General features: G+C 59.0%; 10 protein-coding genes across 10 annotated transcripts; 6 read left to right on the forward strand and 4 right to left on the reverse strand.

Moving 5' to 3' along the window:
* Nucleotides 1–302: 302 nt before the first annotated feature.
* On the forward strand, nt 303–1809 carry ACA1_071120 (low CO2induced aldose reductase; the record flags this gene model as incomplete). Its single annotated transcript, XM_004352967.1, has 5 exons — nt 303–367; nt 482–809; nt 933–1085; nt 1239–1412; nt 1552–1809. 5 exons carry the CDS (start codon nt 303–305, stop codon nt 1807–1809), a joined length of 978 nt encoding a protein of 325 aa, XP_004353019.1.
* Nucleotides 1810–1890: 81 nt separating this feature from the next.
* On the reverse strand, nt 1891–3144 carry ACA1_071130 (uncharacterized protein; the record flags this gene model as incomplete). Its single annotated transcript, XM_004352968.1, has 5 exons — nt 1891–2195; nt 2307–2439; nt 2588–2707; nt 2789–2944; nt 3025–3144. 5 exons carry the CDS (start codon nt 3142–3144, stop codon nt 1891–1893), a joined length of 834 nt encoding a protein of 277 aa, XP_004353020.1.
* A 507-nt stretch (nt 3145–3651) lies between these two features.
* ACA1_071140 (selenophosphate synthetase) lies at nt 3652–4082 on the reverse strand (the record flags this gene model as incomplete). The annotated part of the gene is made up of 2 exons (XM_004352969.1): nt 3652–3830; nt 3956–4082. The coding sequence occupies 2 exons, from the start codon at nt 4080–4082 to the stop codon at nt 3652–3654; spliced, it is 306 nt and encodes a 101-aa protein (XP_004353021.1).
* Nucleotides 4083–5366: 1284 nt separating this feature from the next.
* ACA1_071150 (Fbox domain containing protein) lies at nt 5367–10019 on the forward strand (the record flags this gene model as incomplete). Its single annotated transcript, XM_004352970.1, has 14 exons — nt 5367–5600; nt 5723–6296; nt 6403–6560; nt 6733–6841; nt 6907–7283; nt 7380–7753; nt 7835–8007; nt 8112–8204; nt 8309–8424; nt 8864–8933; nt 9093–9151; nt 9303–9445; nt 9520–9652; nt 9789–10019. 14 exons carry the CDS (start codon nt 5367–5369, stop codon nt 10017–10019), a joined length of 2844 nt encoding a protein of 947 aa, XP_004353022.1.
* A 181-nt stretch (nt 10020–10200) lies between these two features.
* ACA1_071160 (LETM1 family protein) lies at nt 10201–12095 on the forward strand (the record flags this gene model as incomplete). The annotated part of the gene is made up of 7 exons (XM_004352971.1): nt 10201–10348; nt 10459–10634; nt 10742–10928; nt 11066–11145; nt 11285–11422; nt 11563–11724; nt 11826–12095. 7 exons carry the CDS (start codon nt 10201–10203, stop codon nt 12093–12095), a joined length of 1161 nt encoding a protein of 386 aa, XP_004353023.1.
* A 1434-nt stretch (nt 12096–13529) lies between these two features.
* Nucleotides 13530–18596, forward strand: ACA1_071170 (RhoGAP domain containing protein; the record flags this gene model as incomplete). The annotated part of the gene is made up of 12 exons (XM_004352972.1): nt 13530–13647; nt 13732–13830; nt 13944–14036; nt 14137–14249; nt 14323–14497; nt 14585–14664; nt 14807–14933; nt 15041–16076; nt 16245–16615; nt 16695–16780; nt 16987–18152; nt 18242–18596. 12 exons carry the CDS (start codon nt 13530–13532, stop codon nt 18594–18596), a joined length of 3819 nt encoding a protein of 1272 aa, XP_004353024.1.
* A 170-nt stretch (nt 18597–18766) lies between these two features.
* Nucleotides 18767–20897, reverse strand: ACA1_071180 (uncharacterized protein; the record flags this gene model as incomplete). Its single annotated transcript, XM_004352973.1, has 6 exons — nt 18767–19005; nt 19038–19322; nt 19450–19506; nt 19613–20176; nt 20367–20509; nt 20653–20897. The coding sequence occupies 6 exons, from the start codon at nt 20895–20897 to the stop codon at nt 18767–18769; spliced, it is 1533 nt and encodes a 510-aa protein (XP_004353025.1).
* Nucleotides 20898–21289: 392 nt separating this feature from the next.
* On the forward strand, nt 21290–22260 carry ACA1_071190 (DNA ligase III, putative; the record flags this gene model as incomplete). The annotated part of the gene is made up of 2 exons (XM_004352974.1): nt 21290–21521; nt 21620–22260. The coding sequence occupies 2 exons, from the start codon at nt 21290–21292 to the stop codon at nt 22258–22260; spliced, it is 873 nt and encodes a 290-aa protein (XP_004353026.1).
* A 222-nt stretch (nt 22261–22482) lies between these two features.
* On the forward strand, nt 22483–24071 carry ACA1_071200 (uncharacterized protein; the record flags this gene model as incomplete). Its single annotated transcript, XM_004352975.1, has 7 exons — nt 22483–22524; nt 22587–22677; nt 22762–22852; nt 22940–23209; nt 23306–23501; nt 23578–23667; nt 23736–24071. The coding sequence occupies 7 exons, from the start codon at nt 22483–22485 to the stop codon at nt 24069–24071; spliced, it is 1116 nt and encodes a 371-aa protein (XP_004353027.1).
* A 209-nt stretch (nt 24072–24280) lies between these two features.
* ACA1_071210 (AAC-rich mRNA clone AAC4 protein) lies at nt 24281–25110 on the reverse strand (the record flags this gene model as incomplete). Its single annotated transcript, XM_004352976.1, has 3 exons — nt 24281–24570; nt 24646–24874; nt 24997–25110. The coding sequence occupies 3 exons, from the start codon at nt 25108–25110 to the stop codon at nt 24281–24283; spliced, it is 633 nt and encodes a 210-aa protein (XP_004353028.1).
* Between the last annotated feature and the right edge of the window lie 660 nt (nt 25111–25770).

A 25770-nucleotide genomic window follows, 5' to 3' on the forward strand; every position in this document is an offset into this window, starting at 1 on the left:
GGCTTCCGTCATTGTGGGACCCCGCCAAAAGAATTCAAATATTTTTTGTACTCGCCTCTCCTCGTGAAATATAGGGCATCACCGTGAGTGAAAAAATAATCAATTATGAACCTTTTTCCTTGCCACTTGACAATTCCTTCCACTCCACACACGTAGTACTCAGCCAGCTGTGGGTTGGTGTGAACAGTGCAGGTGAGACGAAAAAAATGCTGGGGTTAGGCAGGGCTTTTGCCTTTGACTTTCCAGGGACCGCAAATGGCGTGTGCAGTCCAGTGTTCACTCAACCTTTTTATTTTACCACAATGGAGAATGGAGGCCACGTCATGCACCTCAGCGGTGGCCACTGGATGCCCTTGCTGGGTTATGGGTGAGCCCCATTTTTATTAATAATTATTAATCCTCTACGCCTCGCCTCCTTTATTTATAATATACATAATATTTATTAGATTGGATTATTTATTCATTACTTATGTTTGTGCAGCACGTGGCGCGTGGGGAAGGGGGCGGTGGGGCAGCTGGTCGACTGGGCCATCGCCGAGGAGGGCTACCGGCACATCGACTGCGCGTCCCTCTACAACAACGAACACGACGTCGGGCGCGCCCTCGCACGTCTCCTCCAGAACCAGCCAGCCGCAACGACCGCTGCCCCGCCTCCTCGCACCACGCCACATGGCGGCGATGGTGATGGTGATGGCGTCGGTGATGGCCCCCAAAAGGTGGCGAGGGACGAGCTGTTCATCACCTCCAAGCTCTGGAACACGCACCACCGGCGGGAGCTCGTCTTCCAGGCGTGCCGCAAGAGCCTCCAGGTAATCCACCCCTGCTGTTCAATCCTCACACCATTCAACTCACGCACGGTGGGTGCGTGTCGTGTCGTTGGTGCGTGTTGCGTGTTGCGTGTTGCGTGTGTGGCGTGTGTGGCGTCGATGCAGGATCTGCGGTTGGAATACCTGGATCTGTACCTCATGCACTGGCCGGTGGCGATGGTGCCCAACGCCCGGCCGCCGCTGCGCAAGGGTCGCTTCCTGCGCGACGAATACATCGACACCCAAACCTCCCTCCGCGAGACCTGGCTCGCCATGGAGGTACCTCAGCTGCGTGTCGTCGTCATCGTCGTCAGCCGCGCCGTCGTGATCATCTTGTGTCTTCGTCATCATCGTTGACGTCGGTTGTTCTTATTTGTTGTCTTGTTTCTTGTTTGTTAGTATTGTGAATGATTGATTGAGCGTGGTGTGCAGGAGCTGGTGGCGCGCGGGTGGGTCAAGTCAATCGGCGTGTCCAACTTCACGGTGCGGCAGCTGGAGCACGTGTTGTCGTTTGCGTCGATCCCGCCGGCCGTCAACCAGATCGAGATGCACCCCTACCTCCTCCAACCCGACCTCCTCCACTTCTGCCGCCAACACAACATAGTGGTAGCCCCTCCCCCCCCAATCACCAACCTGGTTCACCGTTAATGGTTGTGTTGGTTGCACGGTGATCATCAGCATTCACGCATTAATGTTGTTCTATCTCCGGATTGGTAAGGTGACGGCCTACTCTCCGCTTGGGCAGGGCAAGGAGCTGTTGGCCGACGAGACGGTGGTGGCGCTGGCGGAGCGAAAGGGGCGGACGCCGGCGCAGGTGGTGCTGCGCTGGGGCCTCGAGCACGGGGCGGTCGTGATCCCGCGCACCGAGCAGCGGGCCCACATGCGCGCCAACGCCGACGTCTTCTCCTTCTCCCTGGCGCCCGCCGAGATGGCCCAGCTCGACGCCCTCCACCGCGACCGACGCTACATCACCGGCTGGGTGCGCGATCAATGGACGTCCTGAAATTCGAAAATAATTATAAAAACAATACTTTAAAATGATACAAAAAGGCATTATGAAACGATCGTTTTAATTATGATATATTCAGTCTTTCTTTTGTTTTTCATGGTTATTGGGTGGTGGATGGCTCGAGAGGGAAGGAGAGGAAGAGGTGGAGGCGAGGAGTGGAGAAGGAGTGGATGGAGAAGAAGAGGGGAGGTAGTTGAGGTGGAGTCGAGCGGCCTTGCCGCGGCGATCGGACTGCCGTTCGTGGCGCTCGCGGGTGAAGAGGTGCGGCGTCTGCCACTTGTGGAGGATCTGGACGAGCTTCACGAATTCGAAGTTCTCCAGCCGGTCGATGGCCCGCAGCAGCTTCTGCCACTTGTACCGCTCCAACTTGTTCACCAGCCCTGGTGGTGCGCATTTTGTCAATAATTACGAACGAAGGCGACAACGAAGCTGATGAGTTGTGTGTGTTGTGTGTTGTATGTTGTGTGGTGTGTGGTGTGTGGTTATGGCACCTTTGCCGTGGGCCTGATGGGCGAGATAATCGGACATGACCTGGGCCACGGCGTCGGGGTGGTCGCGCGTGAAATGCGGGCACACGGGCATCGGCTCGAACAGCGACAACAGCTTCGCGCGCAGACTCTTCGGCTGCTCCATTCCCACTCGTTAATCCGCATACGCACGCACCACCGCACACCGCACACCGCACACCGCACACCGCACACCGCACACCGCACACCGCACACCGCACACCGCACACCGCACACAACGAGAGACGCAATGCGACGGCACGCACGTGGAGGGAGCCATCCTCGATGGCCTGACGGAAGAGCGTGAGGCGGTAGCGGAGGGCGGGAGACAAGACCCGGAGCATCGCGAACTTGGCGCGCTCGCCCGGCCCCTTCGCCTCGGCCACCTACATCAGTGGTCGATGCATCACCATCATCATCAGCCGACGTCAAAACAACACCCACGACGACGATGATGGTGATGGTACCTCGACGGCGATGGTGGCGGCGATGGTCTCGTCGTGGGTCCACGTGGTGTAGTCGAAGGGTCCTCGGTTAAGGAACAGCGAGTTGGCGCCCAACAGCCGCCCCACGCTCGACTCGAGCCCGTAGCGCGTCAAGCGCCCAAACACCTTTCCCATAATCTGCATTTATTTGATTCAAGACTTAACTCAAGATTAAATAACATGAAGATGAACTGACGGCACACGGGAGGGAGAGGTACGGGGGAAGACAGCACGGCCTTGCCGAGGGGACCGAGGAGGGACTTGGAGGCTAACTTGCTGGCGTAGGTGCATCCCACCTTGAGTGAGATCTTGGCCACCACCCACAGCGGCAGCGCCATCCTTTGGTGTAACCTTGTGCAACTAATCAATGCTGCACCTCTTCTGTCTTGCTTTACACGTCGTACGTTGTTAGATATGATTTCGGTTGCACCAACCACTTCGATCTTTTGAGCCGCACACCAACTTTCTTTAACTTCGAGGAAAATCTGAAGAAATGCACAGATTTCGTGAAATGGTTTGTGTTGTTGAGGGCAGGAGTGGTACAAGGAAAGGAAGGAGGAGGATCAGGAGGCGCCCAACTCATTGGATGGAGCTTGGGGGCGGCCCCTTCATGGTGCCTCCTTCCTCTTTTGTGTTGTGCTTGTTGTTGCCCCTTTCTTGAGGCATGTGTATCTTGAGCAAAGGTTATGGCTTCATGTGTAGGTAGAACTGGAATGGTAAATGTTGTATTGAAACAGAGACTGTAAAGGCTGCACACCACAGCCAATGTGAGATCAAAGTCTTGACAATGCATGTGCATGCACACATGCACACACACACACCATGATCTCATTGGCCAATGTATGTTAAATGATGGTGAAGTCATTGACAATATGGGTGGTGTTGGAGCTGGTGATGATGTGGCCAACAATCCATGCCAGATGGCTGTTGAGCACCTCCAGATTGTGAATCCACTCATTGAGGTTGATGTCCAGCTGAATGCCCAGTGGCTTAGTGAGTACCACCACATCACCTTCAGCAGCATCTGTTGTGCAAACAAACAACCAAGACCAAGTTAGTGTGCTGTAGTACATGCATAGCATGTGGACTGCAGGCATGCACTCTCAGGATGAATGAAGTTGCTCTCCTACACTGCAGTCATGGCCACACCACCAATCAATGGCCAGGCATTGATCATGGTCTGGCCTCTGGTCACCTGTGTTCCTGCTTCCTGTGCTGTGTTGCTGAATCCCTTCATCATCTGCATGAGCATGATGTTGTGGTCAGTGGGGTCCATCTCCTTGCAGGCACCCAGGAGTATGAGTATGTTGTTGCAGTGATTGATGCCTATCTTGCCCTACAAGTACAATACAAGATCAGGTGACACACAAGATCAACAAGCAGCAACAAAGGGCAAATGGTGTGTGTGTGTACTTGAATGTAGGGGTCAATAAGAGGGAAGGTGTAGACAACAGATGAGTAAAGATGCAAAGCACATGATGAGTGAAGTGGTGGCAGCACTTGCAGGTGGGGTGAGTGTACAAGAAGGGGTGCACATACCTGCAGTCCATTCCAATAGCTGCATCACCAATTGCTTGTTCCAATGGTTCCAATAGCTGCTCAAATGTGTTAAATCTTCCTTCCATCTTGCCCCCCCCCCACATAGCTGCACAAAGTGCTATTGCACCTTTGCTTGAGATACTTTACACCCTCATCCTTTCATCTTTGTGTAGGATGTAAGGAAGAAATCTGCAGTGAGACCGTAGTGGGCTGGATTAAACCTCTCCACCTGGCCTCCTTGCCCCGCAGGAGGCGAAGGCGCTGCATCGGCACCTCCACTGGTGGCTTCCATCTCCTTTCGCCTTTTTCTTGTTTGCGCGCCAGACTCGCACAGGAATTCAGTTATTGGCCATTTTAAATGTCACTACCACCAACACACTAACACCGACGCTGCCACTCACCACGAGCCGGCGTGGGCAGTGGGTGTAAGCGATCCGCCAAACCATCCCGCACCATCAGTGAGTGGCCAGAGCGAGGCGGAGGGAGTTTGTCGCTCACCTTTTCCTTGGCCGAGCGGCTTGCCATTGGCCAGGGCCCGACGAAAGGCAACGCCAGAAAGCTGACGACGACAAAAAACACGAAGACACAAGCGGAGAACAACAAAAGATTCGACACCACACCACTGGCCACGTCTCCGTCGTTCACTGGCCGCTGACCGAAGAGCCCCCGCCAAGCCCCGTCATATCTAGTGCACTTCTTCCACAGTCGTGCAGCGCCCGGAGGTTGGCCGTTGCTGATAAAGCCACGCCCCCGCACTGGAAGCAAGTTACCAAGCGCACCAAGGTTAGTTATTATTTGTGGTGGCATTATGTGTTATTCGTTTTTGTGTGTTGCTTTCTCGGCCCCGGGGCATCTTTTTTGGTGTATCCACCAAAAAGTCTAGTTATGCTTTGGATGGAGGAGAGAGGGACACTCACCCTCGCTCTCTCCATCGCTCGATGCAGAGTAATACAACAAAAGAGCGAACGCGACAGCGAAAAAGCGAGAGCGACGTTCGACGCGGAAGAACGAAGACAACAAGATGGACGCGACGAACCGAAGAGAGGTCGTGGTGGGCGAATGGACACTGAATATCACCGCGAGCCCTGACGGCGCCGGGCTTCAGGTCGAAGCCCTGCGGCGCACGCCCGAGCTTGATGCCGCGGTAATCCAGGGCAAGGGCGCATCTCCACCCGAAGAAGGCAGAGTGGCGGTCTGTGTGGCGGACGTTGAGGGCCACCTGGAACCGGCGACCGTCATCTTGCCAGCCAATAAGGTACCGCCCTCGCCGCCATTGCCCCAATGGCCGCATCCGGATCAATCCCGCAATTTTTTGCTTTAGCCTTTTTCTTTGTCCGTGTTGGCAAGTAGACCACTAACCCTCGCGTTGTGTAACAGGTGTGGTTTGGGGTCGGTGGGCGGACCAATAATAACAAGCGGCCCGCAAGTTCATCGGTCGGTGACGACATGGACGATGCGACCGCGGTCGGCGGAGAAGAAGATGAAGATGAAGATGATGGCATGTTGCTTCGCTCTGGAATCATGCCGCCGGCTAAGAAGCGGCAGCGCAGCAACAGCACGGCCGAGGCGACCCACCGGCGCCCGGCGAGCGACGATGAGTACGACGATGAAGCCAAGCGCGCGCAGAACGACGACCTCGACAGCGACGAGCACGACGTCCTCGATAGCGAGGGCCACGGCCAGCAGGCGGTGCCCGCCATCGGTTCAACGTTGATGCCGCAGCTGCGGGGAGCGAGTGAACATGTTCGAGTAGAAGGAAAAGATGAAGCGAAGAAGGAGGACAGGGAAGAGGAGATGGAAGGAGAGGTGTGGTGGCAGCCCGCGGGCGAGCACCACCTCGGCTTCGCGGATATGCCGACCGAGATCCAGCTGCGCGTCTTTTCGAGGCTGACGCCGAACGAGGTCATCACGGCCAGCGCCGTCTGTAGGCACTGGCGCGCCCTCTCCCAAGGTACGCCGGCGGCCAAAACAAACAAAAAAAAACCACAAACTTCAAAGGGATGCGCGCTCATCCCCCCTCGTCTTTTTTCGTTCTGATTCGTTCTTCGTTCTTTTAGATACGGGTCTTTGGAGGGACCATGTGAATTCGCTCTACGGCAGCCTGGAGGGTCCGGGGGCCTACTACCGCGACATTTACATTCAGACCGCGTTGGGCATGCGGAAGATACAACAGATATACGCCGCCTCGTTGAGAAAGGCGCAGTTCTGCCTGTCTGTGCGCCGCCTCGCCTTTGCATGTCGATGCGGTGCCGTGCGCTGGGTCGAGGTACCACGGATTGCCCCTCCCCCGCCTCATCCCCTGTTCGTTCTTTGTTCGTCGCTTTGTTTTCGCTTTCTTCGTTCATTTTTTAGGAGTTGAATTGATGCTGACTGAATGTGCTCTGCAGAGCTTGCTCGAGGACCTCACGGCCAGGAATATTAAGCAGCTCCTCAGCGTGGGCCTCCCGCTCGAGAACCTGACGCCCTTCATGATCGCCGTCAAGCACCGCCACAAGGGTGCGTAACTACATTCATTCCCCACATTCCACAAGCCTGCCTCTCTAACTTTTCGCCGCGTGTAGGAGTTGTCAACCTGTTGTTGCCGTACCTGGCCACCGACGATGACGAAGACGATGCCGCTCAGCTTCGCGAGGCGTCGGCGATGGAGGGCGACGGGTCGGACTTCACGATCTACGATCGGTGGAACAACCTGCTCGAGGCCCTCACCATCGCCATCTCCATCCGCGACACCGACACTGCCGTCGTCCTGATTCGCGCGGGCGCCGACGTGGCGGCCACCAACTGCTTCCAACAGGCCATCTACAAGGGCGACAAGGAGATGGTCCGGTTCCTGCTGGCCAACGGCGCCGACAAGGAGGCCCAGCTCTTCCTCAAGGACTACGCCTACGTCACCCCGCTCATCTTCGCCATCGAAATGGAGAACCGCGAGATCGTCCAGGTATATATATATTCCCTTTTACGTTCATTCTACAACACACCGCACACGCACACGCACATGCGGCACGACACACGCTGACACGGCGCCTTCCATCAGATGTTGCTGGACGCCGGAGCCGACCCGAACACGCGCTGCGAGCACATGCCCTACGGCTCGCCGACGCGGGTGAACGTGACGGCGCTCACGGTCGCGGTGGGCCGGTGCAACCTGGAGATGGCGGGCCTGCTGCTGGCCCACCCGGGGCGCCTCGAGCGGGCCAACTGGAAGGAGGCCCTCGAGCTGGCCAAGGAGCAGCTCCTGGACGTGGCCAGCGAGGAGCGCGTCCACCTGATCATGTTCATGCAGGCCGAGATCGAGCGGCGACACGCCAAGTGGGTGACAATGGTGCAGCTGCTCCGCGACTACGCCCACTCGGCCGTCTTCATTGACGACCAGCACGACCAGGACGAAAAGCCCGGCTGCTTCCTCATGTAGCGGCTCGTGCGGTATTTCATTTGTATTTTTTTATTCCAAAATATTAAAAATATTTATATTTATTTTAATACGCGAAGCTACAAGATGAAGGGGCCAACCTGTGGTTGGTGGTGGATGGCGCTGGTGCTGGGGGTGTGGCTGGCCATGGGGTGGGTGGGGCTCGTTGCTGGGGCCGGTGGCGCGGTGTGCCACTGCAACTGCTGCGCCCAGCTCTCTGGCGATTGCACGGACCCCGCCGCCACCGCCTTCGGTACCATCAATCAAACAAAGCAGCATCAGCTCGCCAATTATCTGCATCTTTGATGATTTCCATTTACTTTTTATAATGTCAAATAATCGAACTGTGGATGGCAGCTGTGGGCGACTGTTCGCACTGCACGAAGGAGGCCTGTTGGGACCACTTCCGCAAGTGCAAGGACGCGGTCGTCATTGAGTCATCGTGTCTCGGTACGCCCACGCTCTCATTCTTCCTCGTTGAGCTTCTTATCTTCCTTGGTACTTGGGGAGATGGCCCTGACGTCGTCGTGGGGGGACCCTTGGTGGCGCTGCAGCGGTGAAGCCGGCGCTGACGCTGGTGGTGGTGCTGTCGTTGCTGTGCGGAATCGCCATCCTGCTGATCCTCTCCGTCCTCCGCTACCACACGCCGTTCATCCGACGCCTCTTCCGCGTACGCCTCCCTTCCTATCCCGTGTCATGACCGCCGCACACGCACACGCACACGCACACGCACACGCACACGCACACGCACACGCACACGCACACGCACACGCACACGGCAATGGCGAATGAAGATGCACTAACGAGCTCTGATCTTACAGTTGGAGTAGCTGGGCTAAAGGTCAGGTTGAACAACCTTGTACAGTTGCTGTTCATCTCTGCCGCATAGGCGTGTCTTGCAGAAATAAAGAAAAAGAAGTGGTGGGGTGCTCGAGGTGCTTGGAGCCATGAATGGTTACCCTTACGCATTAATGCGTACAAGGTCCTGGTCCAGCTGACCTTTCTGATGGTCTGAACATGCCACTCATCGTGTGCTTTTTATTGTCATTTATTTATTTTATTAATTAATTAATATTTGTCTTCCATAATCTTATTTCTTCAAACAACAGGGGGCCACACAACTTAAGTTCCCACAAAGTTATGGAGGTGGCGACAGACACGGCGCTGGCGGTAGCGGCGGTGCATGGGGGAGATGTGAATGTGCTTGCTGACCTGCTTGACCAGTGCCGCGTGGCTCCTGACGCTTGCGATGAACTCAACTACCGGTGTGCCCTTTTCCTTGACCACCCTACAGCCTTTGTCCAACCTCACGAGCTGCCAGTTTGTTGCACATAGCAGCTGGTCGAGGGCACGAGGCGGTGGTGGCAGTCCTACTCAAGCACGGGGCGACCGTGGATGTCCGCGATGGAGCTGGCCACACGCCCCTCCACCTCGCCTCCATCGATGACCACCTCGCCTGCACCCAGGCACATAGCCCCCAATTTTTATTTGTGTTTGTTTTTATTATTTTTTTATTATTATTTATAATATGATTGATGGCGTGCGCAGGTGCTGGTGGAGGCTGGTGCGGACATGGGCGTGCGCAGCGAGGAGCGGATGGTGGTGCTCGAGCAGCTGGTGCCCGTGTTTGTGGTGGGCGGCCGCACGCCCCTCCACTACGCCGCCGAACACGGCTCTCTGGATTGTGCCAGGTACCGAATTCTGCCTGACCTCGACCCTTGTTGACGTGTACGGACCACTCGACGCATTCGCGATCTACGCACAGATATCTGGTGAGCGCCGGCGCCGATGTGGAGGCCAAGGACTTTGACGGCTACGCGCCGTTCCACTTGGCCTCTCTCCACCGCCGGGCCGACGTGGCCGACCTCCTCAACCCCGCGCCGCAGCACCCCGTCGTGGTACCGCCCAGCTCGTACCGCTCGGCCTGCTCGCCACCATCCACTCACATGTAGCATCGCCTTTTTTGTGTCGTGTGCCGTGTGTGTCGTGTGTTGTCGGCGGTGATGGTGATGATGATATGGTCACGCGGGCCAGCTGCCATCGTGGGAAGAGTTCGAATGGCGGTGGCACGAGGACTACCGCAAGCGCAGCGTGCGCGCGGCAGAGCAGTACAAGCACATCCTGGACGGGCCGTGCTGCTACCCGTGCCGCTACCTCGAACGATTCCTCGACGATGAGGACCGTCCACCCGGTGGCATCGACCACCACCACCACCATCACCATCACCCCGACCCTCACACCACCCAGGAGCGGCCGCCCCAGTGAGTCTCAAGGCCAAGGAAAGAAAAGCTGCGAGAAGAAGAACAAATAACCGCCTCACTTCCTGGAAGAGGGGTTAGATCCCCACCACGATGGCAGGGTAGCGCGCGACGTGCAAGGGTGAAGCCTTCGTTTGTTGCTGTTGCTGTTGCTGTTTCTGTTGTTGTCGTTGAAGTCCGCTGACGGCATGCGCAAGTGCCCCACCACGACCACGACTACTGCCCTTGGGCTGCGCTTTGCCCGGCGTTCCCCCAGCAGCGGGCTCCTCACCGCCCGCCGGCTCTTCCCCTCGTCCGGCGCCTACCGCTCGCAACTACGACCGGCTGCCGTTGCCGGTACTTCCCCCCCCTCAGCACAATATTCTTGTCATACTATTTATTTATTTTATTTATGTCGTTATTTATATATGTTTATTATATTTATGGCTGCACGTACCTGCGCCCAGGGTGGAGAGGCATGTCCACCACCGGTCATGGACCGGCGGCACCTGACACGAAGGACGAACAGCAGCCGCTCGGCGCCACCACAACTCCGCCGCCAGCCATAGCGCCAGAGGCGGAGGCAGCGCCGGCTGCCGTGGCAGCAGCTCCCAAGTGGCAGACCCTGATGGCCAAGGCCAAGGTGAGGCTCCCCCCACGACCACCTACCTCGACCACACGGCTCAAGGTGGTGGTGGTGGCGATGATGATGATGGTAACGATGGCCATGACGACGTTGTTGGAACGCAGGAACTGGCGCGCGGGATCAAGGACGGCACGGTGGAGCTCTACCGCAACGTCAAGCACACGCGCCGCCTCAGGGCGGTGGTCCGCGAGAGGGGCATCGACGCGCTGACCAGGCGGGAAATACGCCTCATGAACCGGACGCGAGAGGACCTCAAAGCCCTCGTCCCCTTCCTAATCCTCGAGATCGTGTGTGCGTAGACATTCCCCGTGTCTTGTGGTCTGTGTGTGCGCGTGTGCGGTGGTGTGTGTGTGTGCGCGCGCGCGCGCGCGTGCGGTGGTGCGTGTGCGTTTCCTAATGTCATTTGGGAATGTGCGGAATGGGAGCAGTGCCGGAGGCGACCCCGTTCGTGGTGATGCTGTTTCCGGGGATACTGCCGTCCCCCTACCAGCGCCTCATCCCGCAGCAGGTGCGCCGACCGCCCCCAGACTCCTCGGCCTTTGTCGGCCGATGAATCCCACCCCCGCCGCCGCCCCGATCACCATCGGCGGCGTCTCACTCGTGCGCCGCGATTCGCTTCGTGTTCGGCCGCCGGCGGGATGGTGCAGAAGCGGAAGGAGCGGGAGCGGAAGCGCACGGTGGAGGCCCTGGAGCAGATGCGCAGCGAGCTTCACGCGCTCGGCGGCCAACGGCCGATCAACTTCACCGATTCGAGCTTGGATGACCTGGTGGCCTCTCTGCAGCGGGTATGTATCGCCTCTGGCTCGTGTGTGATGTGCATGGTGGCGATTAGAAAGAAAGGTCGCCATCGCATTGTTGATGGCCATAACGATAGCGATGCTATATTGATGTTGATGCTGTTGTGCATCGACGTTTCGCGCGCAAGGACGAATCGGGCCTCCGCGAGAAGCTGGAGGTGGCCAGCCTGCCCGACGGAATGGTCGAGGCCATGACGCGCTACACGTCCGTATGGAGCCGCTTCAGAACGCAAAACGGCCTACGCAGCTCCCTGCAGCGCAAGCTCGACGCTCTGCGCAAAGACGACGAGGTACCGTCGCGTGTGCTCGTGTTTGTTTGTTTGGAAAGCACGACGCTGACACTGGTGCGGATGGCGGCGTCAATGGATGATGATGACGACGACGATATTAGCTGATCGCGAAGGAGGGAGGCATTGACTCGCTTTCCGAGGAGGAGAAGGAGGAGGCCTACTACGAACGCCGCATCGGCCTGGCCGCCACGAGCCCGGCGTCCCCGGCAGCAACGGTGGAGCCGTCATCAGCCGTCGGCCCCACCGACCCAGACAGGGAGCGACACCTGCGCGAGTGGCTCCACCTCTCTGCGGCCATACGGGACTGCCGCGAGCAACACCGGGCCACAGTGCCCGACACGTCCCTTCTTCTCCTGGCCCTCCGGCACTGAAGCCGACGACGTGAGCCCCGAAACCCCTCGTTCCCCCGTCTTTCCTTTCTTGCCCCCCCCCCTTCAGACTTCAGTGCCCGTCGTGTCGGAAGCTTCTCTTTCGTAAGGGACGATTATCGGAGTTTAATTGTGCAAAACGGCGCGACATTCCGCCGGAAGCGAGGTTTCTGTGGCTCGGGAAAAGGGCCAAACGGCGTTGCCTTTGCCAACGACGTCAAAGTTCTGCGAAAATCTGTCGGCCCCAATCGCTGTGCCACGAAACGTCACCCTCCCCCCCCCACGATAAAAGGAGGCCAAGAGAACAGAGGCAACCATTCTTCTCAACCCAACCACCCCTACCAACTACTCGCGCCCACAACTTCTACTTCCTCTAGGCCATGCAGATCTTCGTCAAGACCCTGACCGGCAAGACCATCACCCTCGAGGTCGAGTCGAGCGACACCATCGAGAACGTGAAGCAGAAGATTCAGGACAAGGAGGGTATTCCCCCTGATCAGCAGCGTCTCATCTTCGCTGGCAAGCAGCTCGAGGACGGCCGCACGCTCGCCGACTACAACATCCAGAAGGAGTCGACTCTCCACCTCGTTCTTCGTCTGCGCGGCGGCATGCAGATCTTCGTCAAGACCCTCACCGGCAAGACGATTACTCTCGAGGTCGAGTCCAGCGATACCATCGAGAACGTGAAGCAGAAGATCCAGGACAAGGAGGGTATTCCTCCCGATCAGCAGCGTCTCATCTTCGCTGGCAAGCAGCTCGAGGATGGCCGCACGCTCGCCGACTACAACATCCAGAAGGAGTCGACTCTCCACCTCGTCCTCCGCCTCCGTGGTGGTATGCAGATCTTCGTCAAGACTCTGACCGGCAAGACCATCACCCTCGAGGTCGAGAGCTCGGACACGATCGAAAACGTGAAGCAGAAGATCCAGGACAAGGAGGGCATCCCTCCCGATCAGCAGCGTCTCATCTTCGCCGGCAAGCAGCTCGAGGACGGGCGTACTCTGGCCGACTACAACATCCAGAAGGAGTCGACTCTCCACCTCGTCCTCCGTCTGCGCGGTGGCAACTAAGCGGCCCGCGTCGGTTGTTTCTTACCACCCTGCGAATAAACATGCCTCACCTCACACTCGCTCTCGCGCATCCTTCTTTTCTTTCGGCCCAACGGCTTCGCGGGGGGGGCTGGTTCAAATTCCAAGTGGGCCGCCGGTGTTCCGCATTCCGAGCATTCTATGATCTGGGGGGCTTGGACTTCGTCGTTGCGGCTCTCTGCACAAGACCCCCACACGAGCCGCATTGCATAATTCAAGACAAATTGAGCACACTCTAGATGGTAATCGAACGACTGCGAGCTCGAACAGCATGGAAGAACTAGGCACCACAACGCCAGGCCATGAATTCAGACCAAATGCAAAGCTTGCAACGTCGGCTCCTTCTGATATGAGGATTCGCGTAAAGAGAAAGCTTCAATTTACTTCGTGCTACGAATTCAAGAAGATTTGGGCCGACAACAGCAAGGGCGCTGGCATCACCTTCTTCCGTGTGAAGCCCCCCAAGGGTACTTCTTCCCAATCTTCATTCTCTGCCGAGCTCTTCATCCAAGCCCTTCGCTTCACGCTGCTGATTTTTGCTCTTCCTAAAGAGTTCTGTGCATTGGGGGACTTCGCGGAGCCCCATCACGGCGATCTTCCCAACAATCCTGCGAGCTTCTTCGCCATACGAGAGCGCGTCCGCAAAACTGGTGCACCTTCCAACATCTTATCTCTCTACGCGCCGCTGCAGCACTGCTTGAAGACTCTTCCGCCTCCTTCTCTCTTTATTTACGCTCTTTTCCTCCCTCTCTCCCCCTCACAGAGGAGCCTGCACGCCCCGGCGATCCACCAGAACCCGAGGACTTCCCGCTCCTCGTCAGGCCAAAGGAGTTTGTGGCCATCTCCCAGGATCGAAGTACCCATCGCCGCTGCCTCCGCTCTGCGTGCTATGTGCCGCGTGTGCGTGCTGCAGCCCGTCGTGCGCCCGGCTCAAATCACCTTCTCTTCTTCTCAAGGTCGTGTAATGCTGTGGCGGCCGGTGCCGCCCAGCGACGACTATGCCGCGCTCGGCTGTGTGGCCACCGAGCCTGAGAGCAGCGAAACGCCCGACATTGACTCGGTGCTCTGCGTACACAAGAGGTACCCGTCTCTTCCGCACTGGCTATGGGCCACATCCACGAGTGCACTCGCACCACCTGCAGCGTCTCTCGGTGCTCACCGGTGCTCGTCCAATCACAATCAAAATCGTCCGTAGCGTGCTGGCGAAGAGCAGCAAGGGGTTCCTGCTGTGGGCCGACCAGAAGCAGCGAGAGGGCGGCCGCGATATCTCCGTGTGGGTCGTCGTGCCTCCGCTCAAGGACGCCTTCTTCCACCCCGGTACACACACACACACACACACCACCGCACCCGTGACACGCAACCTGCATGCGCGTCCTTACTCCTGGGTGTTCCCTCTTTGTGCAGCCACGTTCGTTGCGGTGGCCCCACACGAAGAGCCGACAGGGACGCCCTTCTACTACTTCCGCCGTCACTCTGCCATCGAGGTACACCGCCTCTGCCCGAGCGTGCGGTTTGTGCGTGTGCAGAGTTGCGTGCGTTCTGTCTAGTTATTGTTTTTGTTATGTTTACAATCATTTTTTATGCACATCTTTGTATTATTGCCAGGTGTTGGGTGTTTCGCTGGAGGCGTTCAAGGTGAACTACGGGGACCTGACGGAGAAGGTGCGGCATCCCGACACGGGGATTCCGTTCGAGCGCAAGAAGAAATCGCTCAAGGCCCTCAAGGCCTCCTCCACCAAGAAATACTTCAACGGTTCGCCTTCGCCCTTCGCCAGACGACTGACGTCGTGAGGCCTCCTTCTGCTTCTTCGCCCATTGACGCGCGTGTGCCGTGTGCCGTGTGTCGTTGGTCGCGCGCAGGTGCGTCGGCGGTGGACTGGCTGATCAAGGAGTACGGGCTGAAGAGCCGCAAGGAGGGGGTGATGCTGGGCGAGCAGCTGCGGCGCATCGGGGTGCTGACGCGCAAGGACGACGCCGGCCTCTCGTTTGTCGACGACCAGCACGTGCGCTACAGCTTCAACGATTTTGTAGACAGCTCCATCAGCACACCCGCCCTCGCCAGCGCGCCATCGTCGTCATCAACCAACGGCCACGGCGGCACCAACCACCACCGAGCGCTCGCCTTCAGCGACGGCGACGAGGAACTGTCGGCGCCTCCGTCGGGCAGCCTCATCAAGCCCTTCCTGCCCCACCAGGCGGCGCCCAAGCCCAAGCTGTCGCCCGCGGTCAACAATTTTGGGCGGCAGAGCATCGAGGGCCACGCCAAGCGCAAGAGCATGACCATCAACAAGGCCCAGTCGAGCGGCAACTTTGGCGGCTTGGCCATCGTCGTCCCGCCCTCCTCCGCGTCGGCCTCCGTCCCCGCCACGCCCGCCGCCGCGTCGTTTACCACCAGTAGTACCACGACCACGACCACGACCACGCCCTCGGCGTCGGCGTCGGTGTCAGCATCGTTCAACGGGTCGAGCAGCAGCCCGCCGGTGAGCAAGCGCAGCGTGGCAAGCGGGGACCACCACCCGCACCACCACCAACACCTGCACGCCAAGCTGTCCCAGCGCGGCGGCAAGTTCGCGAGCCTCACCAAGAAGGATCGCGAGCGCATGCTGGACCGCGAGCGCTACGACATCCTCAACAACGGCACGGCCGACGACCACCAGAGCGTCGGGGTGGCCGGAGCCACGACGATCGCCGCCAGCGGCAGCGTGGCGGAGGGAAGCAAGAAGGAAAAGAAGGAGGGCCTGATTAAGGGCACGTTTCGCGGGCTGGTCAAGCCCAAGGGGAAGGGCAACGACGACCACCACGACGGCTCGACGACGACAACGACCACCACCACCACAACGCCGAGCGACCACGGCAGGGAGAAGCGGTCCGTGTACCGACTATCCGGCCTCTCCGTGTCCGCAGGTACTGTTTGCTTCCGTCGCTTGTGCCGCACACCGCACACGCACGACCGCACGCACCGCACACGCACAAGGTATTGAATGTGTGTGTTGTGCTGTGGACAACAAAAAACAAACACAGCGGCCGGGCTGCATCATGCGCTGTCGCCGGCGGCGTCGCCCAGTCCCGCGCCCACGATCGCCGTCACGGCCCCGAAGCCTGGGCGGCTGTTCGGGGTGGCCCTCGAGGAGGTGGTGCGACAGCCCGACCTCACGAGCGACGCGTTGGCGCTGCCGCGATTCGTGGAGCACGCGCTGGCGTTCCTCGAGCGCGAGGAGAACATCGTCACGCTGGGCCTGTTCCGCATCGCCGGCAAGAAGCCCGACGCCGACGCCCTCCGCGCGGCCTACGACGAAGGCGGCGCGGGCGTCGATATGGCGGCCACCCACGTGCACCCGCACACGGTGGCGGGCGTGCTCAAGCTCTTCCTCCGCTCCCTGCCCGAGACACTCCTCACCGCCCACGCCTACACCCACTTCCTCGACGCTGCCCAAGGTAAGCTGGCCTCACCGCACACACCACACACGCACCGCACACGCACCGCACACGACACACGCTGACACCTGGTATACAGCGGAGAGTACGGAGGTGGCGGTGGAGCGGCTGAAGGAGCAGCTCGAGCAGCTGCCAGAGATCAACTACGTGCTGCTGGAGCGGCTGGTCCGCTTTTTCGTGCTCCTCACGGCCCACGCCGAAGTCAACAAAATGACCGGTACGCCCCCCCCCACCACACCACCCTCCACCGCCTCCCTACTGTGCGGTGTGTGTCGTGTGTCGTGTGGTCGCACGCGCTGACGTACATCGCACACGCACGAGCAGCGAGTAACGTGGGCGCGTTGATCGGACCCAATCTGGTGCGGCGGGAGGAGACGGATGCGCAAGTGCTGTTCAAGGAGACCAACCTCCTCAACTCGCTCGTGGAGGTCCTCATCACCCACCACCCCGCCCTCTTCCAGCGCGTCTGCGCCCCCAAGGAACCCGCACCCGCGCCCGCTGTCGACGCCGCCAGCCGTGAGAAGGCCAACGCCACCGCCAACGGCGGCGAAGACGGCAGCGGCGGCGAGGAGCGAAGGGAGAGGGAGAGGATGGAGGGGATGGAGGAGTGGGAGGGCAGCGACGACGAGAGCGCGGCGGCGGACGATTTTGCAGGACAGCCCGATGGCGGCGGCGGCGGTAAGAAGAAATGGGGAGGGGCCAAGCTCGCCAAGAAGGCCGACAAGGACAAGGTGGTGCGCACCGATAATCACCGCCAGCGGCTGTCGCTCTCCATCAAGGACGACGTCAGCACCAACAACCCCAGGCCGAAGAAGATGAAGAAGGAAAAGAAAAAGGACAGGGAAAAGAAGGAGAAAAAAGACCAGGCCCCGGACGACGACACGGCCCAGGCCGACGGCGACGGCGAGGGGGCGGGCAGGCGCCGGAGCCTCACGCAGAAGACGACGTCGGCCGAGAGCCGGCGTGTGCCGATGCGGGAGCGGCTGTCGTCCAGCGACCGACTGTCGATCACGGCGCGCCGGTCGGTCCAGCTGTCGTCGCTCGATCTCGGCAGCCTGCGAGGCGCCGGCCACACCTCCTCCGGTGCCGCGGGCGTCGATGGCGGCGGCGTGTCGTGGTCGATCGACGACAGCAGCCGTGGCCCGCCCAACCGGCCCCACTCGACCACCATCGACGGCAAGCGACCCATCGACGCCATACTCGAGCATCTCCAGCCACCACCACCACCAGCCGACGGCGGCGGCGGCGACGACGACGATGGCGAGGCGGAGACGACGGCGGCGGCAGAGGTGGTGAAGGAGACGGCGGATGGGAAGGCGGCGACGATGATCACGCGGTTCGGGCAGGAGGTGGAGCGGGACCTGGTGAAGCTGCGGAAGGGATCGCTGGAGCAGATGGTGGAGGTGGTCAAGGAGAAGGAGGTCATGCGGATCACCAAGCTCGTGCGCGAGCGCGAGGTCGAGGAGGTCAAGAAGATCAGCCGCGTCAAGCACATGAAGGAGGTCAAGGAGCGCGAGATCCAGGACATGGCCGAACGGTACATCACCACCACCACCATCAACACGCAGCTACCTCGACTTTCCATTTCTCACGACACGACGACACGATACGACACGACACGCACAGGGCGGCGTTGGAGCGGGAGTTGAAGCGACGAGAGAGGCGGAAGTCGACGTTGATGGTGCACGAGCTGGTGCACAAGATGCTGGCGACGTGTCCGCCGCCGCCCGAGGTGGCGGTCCACACCGACACGGAGCAGGTGCTGCGGGAGCGGAAGGCCGAGAAGAACCGGGAGTTCTTCGAGAAGAAGATCACCGAGGGCAAGGTGCGGTCCAAGGAGGAGATCGAGGCCGAGGTGCGCCTCGGGCTGGTGCAGGGCGGCGCGGGCAACCGCAAGGCGTCGGCCACCCATCCACCCGCCAAGGACCCCATTGTCGCCGCCAAGCTTGCCCTCTTCGAGGAGGGCCACTCTCAGGACTGACCCCACCATTCACCACGTTCATCCGCATGCGGAGGATGATGACGATCGACTCTTCTGTTTAGGTTGTGTACATAGCTTGTTACAAACACAAACGAACAAAACAAAACTATATGCTCGAAATGATTGAAGAGATTGATTGAATGCGTGAGAGGCTGGGCTGATGGACGTCTTTACTTGACCTCCTTGACCACCTTCCTCCTCTTGGAGAGGGCGGCCTCAGTGGAGGTGGTGCGCGCCTTGCTCGTGCGAGGGCTTCGTCGCACGGGCGGCACAGCCTCCCCGCTCTCCGGCTCATCGACCGTCTTCCTCTTCTTCTTTTCCTCCTTGTCTTGGCCCTCATCGTCACCACCGTCGTCGTTCTTCTTCATCCTCTTGTTCTTCTTCTTTTCTTTTCGCCTTCGGCCTGTTCCTGCGTCGCCCTGCGTGTGCGCGAACGCGAACGCGTCAGTCGGCTCTCCGAGTAGTCCTCGTCGCCGGCCGCCTCGTCTTCGTTGTCTTCGCCGGCCTCCGTGGCCTTCGCCGCTTGGCCGCGCTTCCGCTTGGCCGCCGTCATGGTCGTCGTGGTTGTTCTACGAGTCCGGGTTGTGATGGTGATCTTCTCCTTCTTCTTCTCCTTCTTCACGGGGGCGGGCTTGGGTTGGGCTCGTATCTCGAGCACCCGCTCCTGTGCCCAGTGTGGGACGTTGCGCGTCTTGAACGTTGACATCTTCAGCGACAGCTTCTGACCTGCATGCAACACAACCCCCCAACCCACCATGAGAAATTGTCGCACACAACACGCGACACAGCTGCCTGACCTGCGCACGCAGCGTGCAACACCACGCGCGCGCGCACACACACACACAGGCAGTACCGAGGTAGTACGCGCGGTAGGACTGGTAGACGTGCAGCGGGAATGCCACCTCCGACGCTGCGCACGCGAACCACAGTCAGTCTCGTCAGTGACAGCCCATATTATACGATCGAACGTATGTGGCGTACAGGGAAGGAGTACAGCGGGAGGGAGCCCGACGTACCGGCCACCTCGTCTTCGATCGGTCTCAGCAGGTCCTCGACCCGTTCCTCCTCCTCCTCGCCGGCTGCCTCAGACGAGGTCGTGCTGGTGGTGGTGGTGGTGGTCTCCTCCGACGTTTCGGTCTTGATCAATGCGACGCAGCCGTCGGTCGTCTGGAGTTCAACCTCCACCTTCATTGTCTTCACCTCCTCCACTTCTTCCTCTTCCTCTTCTTCATTTTCTGTCTCTTCCTTCCTCTGCCTCTTCGCCAACTCGGCTTCGGCAATGATCCGCCTGGCTTCGTCATCGCCATCACCGTCGCCGTCGGCCTGGTCATCCTCCTCCGCCTTGATGGTCGCCACCTTCTCCTTCTCCTTGCCCTTGCCGCGCTTCAACAGATTCGTCGCTGCTTCGTCTTCGCCTTCAGCCGCGCTCGATCGTTCATCACCAGCCTCGGCCGCCGCGTCGCCCGATTCCTCCTTGGCCTCGTCTGCCGACCCCTCCGGCGGCGCCACCTTGAACTCGTCCGGCATCGCACACGGCGGAGCCCGCGCGATCCTGAACCGAGCCACCTCGTTCTCCTCCCCTACACATAAGAAAAACTCAGCAAATTCCCCTAACACAAACCTCCAGCCTCATCCCATACAACCAGTCCCCTGTGGTGTAGTTGGCTAGCATTTCCGCCTGTCACGCGGACGACCCGGGTTCAAATCCCGGCGGGGGAGACCACACTTTTTTACCAAAGTTGGTTTGTGGTGGGCGCAGGGAACGGGTACCGTGATCGTCAGGGTGGGTGTAGACGTCGGGGATGGCGGGCTCGTGGCCCTTGAGCCAGTGGAGGTGGGCTTCGCAGGCGTGCTCGCGGCCGTAGCGGTGGCTGTACTCCTCGCACAGCGCCAGTCCATACGCCACTGCGTGCCTGTAGTGCGCTGCACTCTCGCGCAACCTTCGCACATGAAAGCACGCACACACCGCACACGCACACGGATGCACCAGTCAACCGTCTCCCTCATATACGCTTCGCAGCCCCCCCCCCCTCCTACAGCGCATAAGAGCGCGTACCACTTGGAGAGAGGGTTGTTCATGTGGGTGGGGCGATAGCCGCGTTCGCCGGTGCCGGCCATGGGGGCGCGGGTGCGCCAGTCGTCGGCGGCGGGGAGGGCGTGGTGGGCGGCGTAGAGCAGCTGGGCGGCCTCGAGTGGGATCTTGATGATGTGTGCATCGATGTGCTGGCGTGCACACCACGAGTAGTTCAATCCGCGACCACGCACGAAACGTGGCGGGCTCAACCAGAACAGATTCACCATTTCTTACGCGCTTCGTGAGCTGGCAGATCTAATTAGATATTAACAACTGCTCCTGCCCGTGCTGGATGGTCGTGCGTGGCGTGCCGGGGTTCAACAGGAAAAGACAGAGCCACACAGTCACGGGTTTTGAGAATCTTCTTTCAAATGTAGGGGAGTTCGCGATCTACGCCTGGTGGCGTCATCCGCACCAATCTGCTCCGCCCTGCAGAACAAGCAACGAATAAATGATTATTTTATTCATTTTATTTAGCCGACTTATTTATTTTCTGACCCTTTTCCGTAAATCGTTTATTTATCGATCACTTAACATAAGTGTACCCGAAAATAAAAATACAAATATATCGTTTTTATTTTCAGATCGTTCAGCAGCCCGAGAGGCAAGACGGTAGGCGATGAGTGAGTTCTTTGCGTTTCCACGAACGCCCCACATGGCGGGCAGCGCGGTGGTGGACGACGACCAGGTGGTGGACGAGAACGCCCTGCGGTACCTGCTCGCGGACGACGACGGCGAAGACGGGATGGCCATCGTGGTGCAGGAGAAGATGGACGGCACCAACGTGAGCCTCTACTTTGAAGACGAGTGGTGCCCCGTCCTCCAGAAGCGCTCTGGCATCATCACCTCTGGTACCCCCCTGACAAAAATCAATCAATTCAAATCAAGTCAAACGAGCTCTACACGCAGCACACACAACGCGGCTGACGTGTGCGCACACGCGTACCAGGCGAGAAAGCGCAGTACGACGTGTTCCGCGAGTGGGTGTACGAGCGGATGGACGAGCTCTACGCGCTGCTGGGCAAGCGCCAGTACGTCCTGTTCGGCGAGTGGCTCTGGTGCCAGCACGCCGTCCACTACGACCGCCTGCCGTCCTACTTCCTGGGCTTCGACCTCTTCGACATCGCCCAACGGCGCTTCCTCTCCTACGACCGCATGCAGCGCATACTTGATGGGCGCGTTCCCGTCGTGCCCCTCCTGTGGCACTCGGGGCACGCGTCTTCTTCTTCCACGTCTTCTTCCTCCTCCTCCTCTACTTCGTCGTCGGCCCAGAGCAAATTCGAAGAGCTCAAGAAGTGCGTGGGCCAAGAGATGATGAAGAAGCCGTCGGCCCATGGCGGGGAGGTGATGGAGGGCGTCTACGTGCGCGTAGAGCAGGGCGGGTGGGTCAAGGACCGATTCAAGATGCGGCGCAAGACCTTCACGGCCGGTCGCGAGGGCTTCACCACCAACATCAAGAACAACGCCCTCCTCACCGCCGCGACATCATCTTCCTCATCAGCGCCTGCACCAGAGGGCAAGACGAGCAACAAGAAGCCCACGACAGCGGCGGCGAGTGGCAAGGGAAAAGGGCGAGGAGGGAAGAAGTGAGTGTGCTCTTTCTTATTTTTTTATTTATAAATAAGATCTTTACTTGTAGATATGGAAAGACGTTACTTAGAAACGAAAATTGAGGTGCAACTCGACTAAAAAAGGCAAAGTAAATAATTCCCTGGCCGCAGACTGCCATCACATACCACGACAACAACCAAGGAGGCGGCAAGGGTTGTTGAGCGAGCGCGCACAAGAAGATAACCTGGCCCACGGACCGCGATGGCCACAACCGACGCTGACCTGCTCAAGATGATGGACAAGGTACCCGACCAGCTTGCTGCATCTTGGAGCGCACCATCCTTCTCACATTCTTTCTTGCCCAGTTGAGGAAGGAGAACAACCAGCTGAAGTTGGAAAACAGTCAGCTGTTCAAGGAGCTGGACATACTCAACAGAAAAGTGAGGACCAAGTTTGGTACAACTGCACCCACCACACGAAAAAGAACCACAAGGGCCTGACTTGTTTTTGCGTGTGCCAACTTATTATGAATCTACACAGGCAGACCGGAGACGACGCTCCATACACTGATGGAGGCAAACGACGTGGCCTACACCATCAACTCGGAGCTCTCCTACTCCATTCCCCTCTCGTAACATTCCTTTCCCTCGCCTTGCTGCATTCCGAGAGGCTCATCGTGTGCTTGTCGTGTGCGTGCCGTGCCGTGCGTCGCACACAGTGCGTTCATGGACAAGTTCTACAAGATGTACCCCGAGTCGCAGGCGCGGCTCGAGGTCTACGAGAGGCGCGGCAGGCAGTGCTCCTTCGCCGTTCCTCTCGAACGTGGCCACCTCGGCGGACCACACAGAGCAATCACCCGCTCGGGTGGGCGCTACGAGCAATTGATCAGAGGCTGGCTCGGGCAGCTGCCGCCGCCGCCGGCGCTCCTGACTGCCGCTCAGCCCGAGCTCTCGGTTCTCCCCACCACCGTCACCAAACAGTTTGCGAGGTTCGCACTTGCTCTACCCAAGCTCGAGTGCTTGCACTTGGCGATGATGGTACTGACGCGGCGAGGAGCTCCTCGGGGGCGATCGGGGGAGCGTAGGGACCTGCCGTCGTTGATTAGGATCAACGGGAAGGGCGTGCAGGGATCCTCGGACAACGAGAAGGTCGTGACGGCCTACAACATGCTACTTGAGGCCACCAACCACAACGAAATGCTTACACAGAAGTTGATGGAGGTAGCCAACCAGAACCTTGGTATCCTCCTCTACGAGGACCTCGTTAACCACTACTCTGAAGTACTCTCCACTTCCCTTTCTCTTTGTTTGGTCAGGTTGCTGTTGAAGGAAATGCCTAATGATGATGATCGTGTAGAGCGGCTTCTTGGTCAAGCAGACGTGGTACCACTACCTGGACATCACTTTCCCACTACCAAGCAAGCACAAGTTGAATCAACCCTCCGAGGTAAGACAAAGCGAGCCTAAGACGATGTAGAGCAAGACTGCTGCTAATCATTTCTTCACTTTGCGTAGAGCGAGGTGATGATCTACATGCTGGCCATTTTCGAGCTACAGAGCAGCGACTTGGAGAATAACCCGCCCCTCTTCGTCAAGTCCATGCTCGAGCTGGCCTTCGCCCTGAGCGACCACACTCTATCGGGGTCTTCTCCTCCCGCGCCCCCCGGCTTCCTGTCGGTGCCACCCGCGGACGACAAGAACGAGCGAATGGTGAACGCCGTCTTCTCCACGCCCACCTTCAACATCCTGCCCTTCCTCCACTCGGTCGACCTCGATGACGAAGAGCCCGTCGCGAGTCCACCATCCACCTCTCCGTCCTATCTGCCGCTGCCTTCCGAACCCAGCGAGTAGAACATCTCGACACTGGACGAGCTTTGCAGAATTGCGTTGTATTTGTAAGAGAAGGTGGTTGCTCACGTCGTATGTACAGTTGCTATGTAGATGTTGTGTGTTGTCGTCTTCCAGCTCTTCTTGTACGAAGAGGGAAGGCGAAAGAAGAAAAACAAAAATGTGTGTGGATGGAGAAGAGGATGGAGAGAGTTGAGACTTGCTGAAGGCGTTCACCTTGCCTTGCCGCAGGAGTTGTAGAAGATCCAGGGCGAGTTGGTGGCGACGGTGACGATGACGAGAGTGGACGACTTGATGTCGTCGGTGATCTCGGGCGACGTGTTGTACAGGTCCTCCAGCACGTCGGCGATGTACTCCTTCTCGGCAAAGATGTGGAGCACCTGCTTGTGGAAGGGGTCCATGACCAGCCGCGAAGACTGGATCACGCCCTCGAGCTTCTTCCTCAAGATGCGCAGGCCGTCCTCCTCCGTGAAGGTCCCGTTGTACTTCATCGCTCTCGTCACTGCATCACGTCAAGAAAGAACGCCGCGTGAGTTGGTGGTTTCCAAGACATGAGAGAGAATCGTCGAGTCGGTACCGGAGACGCCGATGTGGAGGTCGTAGAGGAGCACGGAGTAGTCGGTGATGCTGCCACCCATGGGGAAGTACTCGAGCTCCATCTCCGTCTTGAGGAGGTCGGCCCCGTACGACGCGCGCAGCACCTCGAACGACATCACCTCCGACGCCACTGAGTTGCCCCCGGCGTTGGGAAGGTCGCGGATGCGGCGCCCGCCCTCCGTCAGCGTCACTTGATCGAAGCCCACCACCTGTTGTGGACACGGGCCGTAAGCAAGCCACACATTTTGGCGCGAAAATAAATAACAAAAAATAAAATAAAAAAGCGAAGCGTGTAGAGAAAGATGAAAGATGGTGGTGGTGAGTAAAGTACCTTGTCGTGGACGAAGAGGGACGAGCGCACGAAGCGTCCGATGAGGGACGAGGAGGAGAGCTCGGTGAGGCTGTTGGGCACGGTGAAGAGGTTCACGGTGGGCTCCTTGATCATGTAGTCGACCCGAACGTGGCACGTCCGCGGCGGGCCGAGCGACACGAGCGGGTTGCTTCCCAAGAGCACGACGGGCGACGACGGACGACGTCGGGGAGTCGAAGGCGATGAGGGCGGCGACGGCGTGGAAGAGGAGGAGGAAGAAGCAGACCTCGACCGCCCAGGCCGACTGAACTTGGGGATCGAGATCGGCTCATCTTCGAAAAGCGCCGAGGTAGCGAATGGGAGAATCAAATCCGCATCGAAGAACGTCGCGGGTGGCGAAGAAGGAGGCGTGCAGACGACGGCGAGGGGCGTCGGAGGCGTCGTGGGCTGTACGGCCTTGAGCCGCCATACGCGCCGACGAGGCTTCGATGTAGCGGTTCGGGCGGCAACCGTCGAAGAAGAACGAGGGACGGTCGCCGAGTAGGAAGAGACAGAAGAAGAGGCGGAAGTAGAGGAAGAGGAGGAAGTAGGTGTTGTGCTGACGCGACGTTCAGCAGCAACAAGGAACACAGGACGGCGTCGTCGGGCTGGGGTCGAAGGCGAACGTTGGCGTTGCTGCTGCTGCAACGTGCCAGCCGTTGATGAAACGTTTGTGGTCGATGCTGTGACCGTGGATGTGATCTCGATCGTCTCGGTGCATGTAGTCCTGCTTAGCCCCTTCCTTTCCGGGCGCCC

This window comes from Acanthamoeba castellanii, assembly GCF_000313135.1.
Source record: "Acanthamoeba castellanii str. Neff unplaced genomic scaffold scf7180000084603, whole genome shotgun sequence".
Classification (NCBI taxonomy): domain Eukaryota; phylum Discosea; order Longamoebia; family Acanthamoebidae; genus Acanthamoeba; species Acanthamoeba castellanii.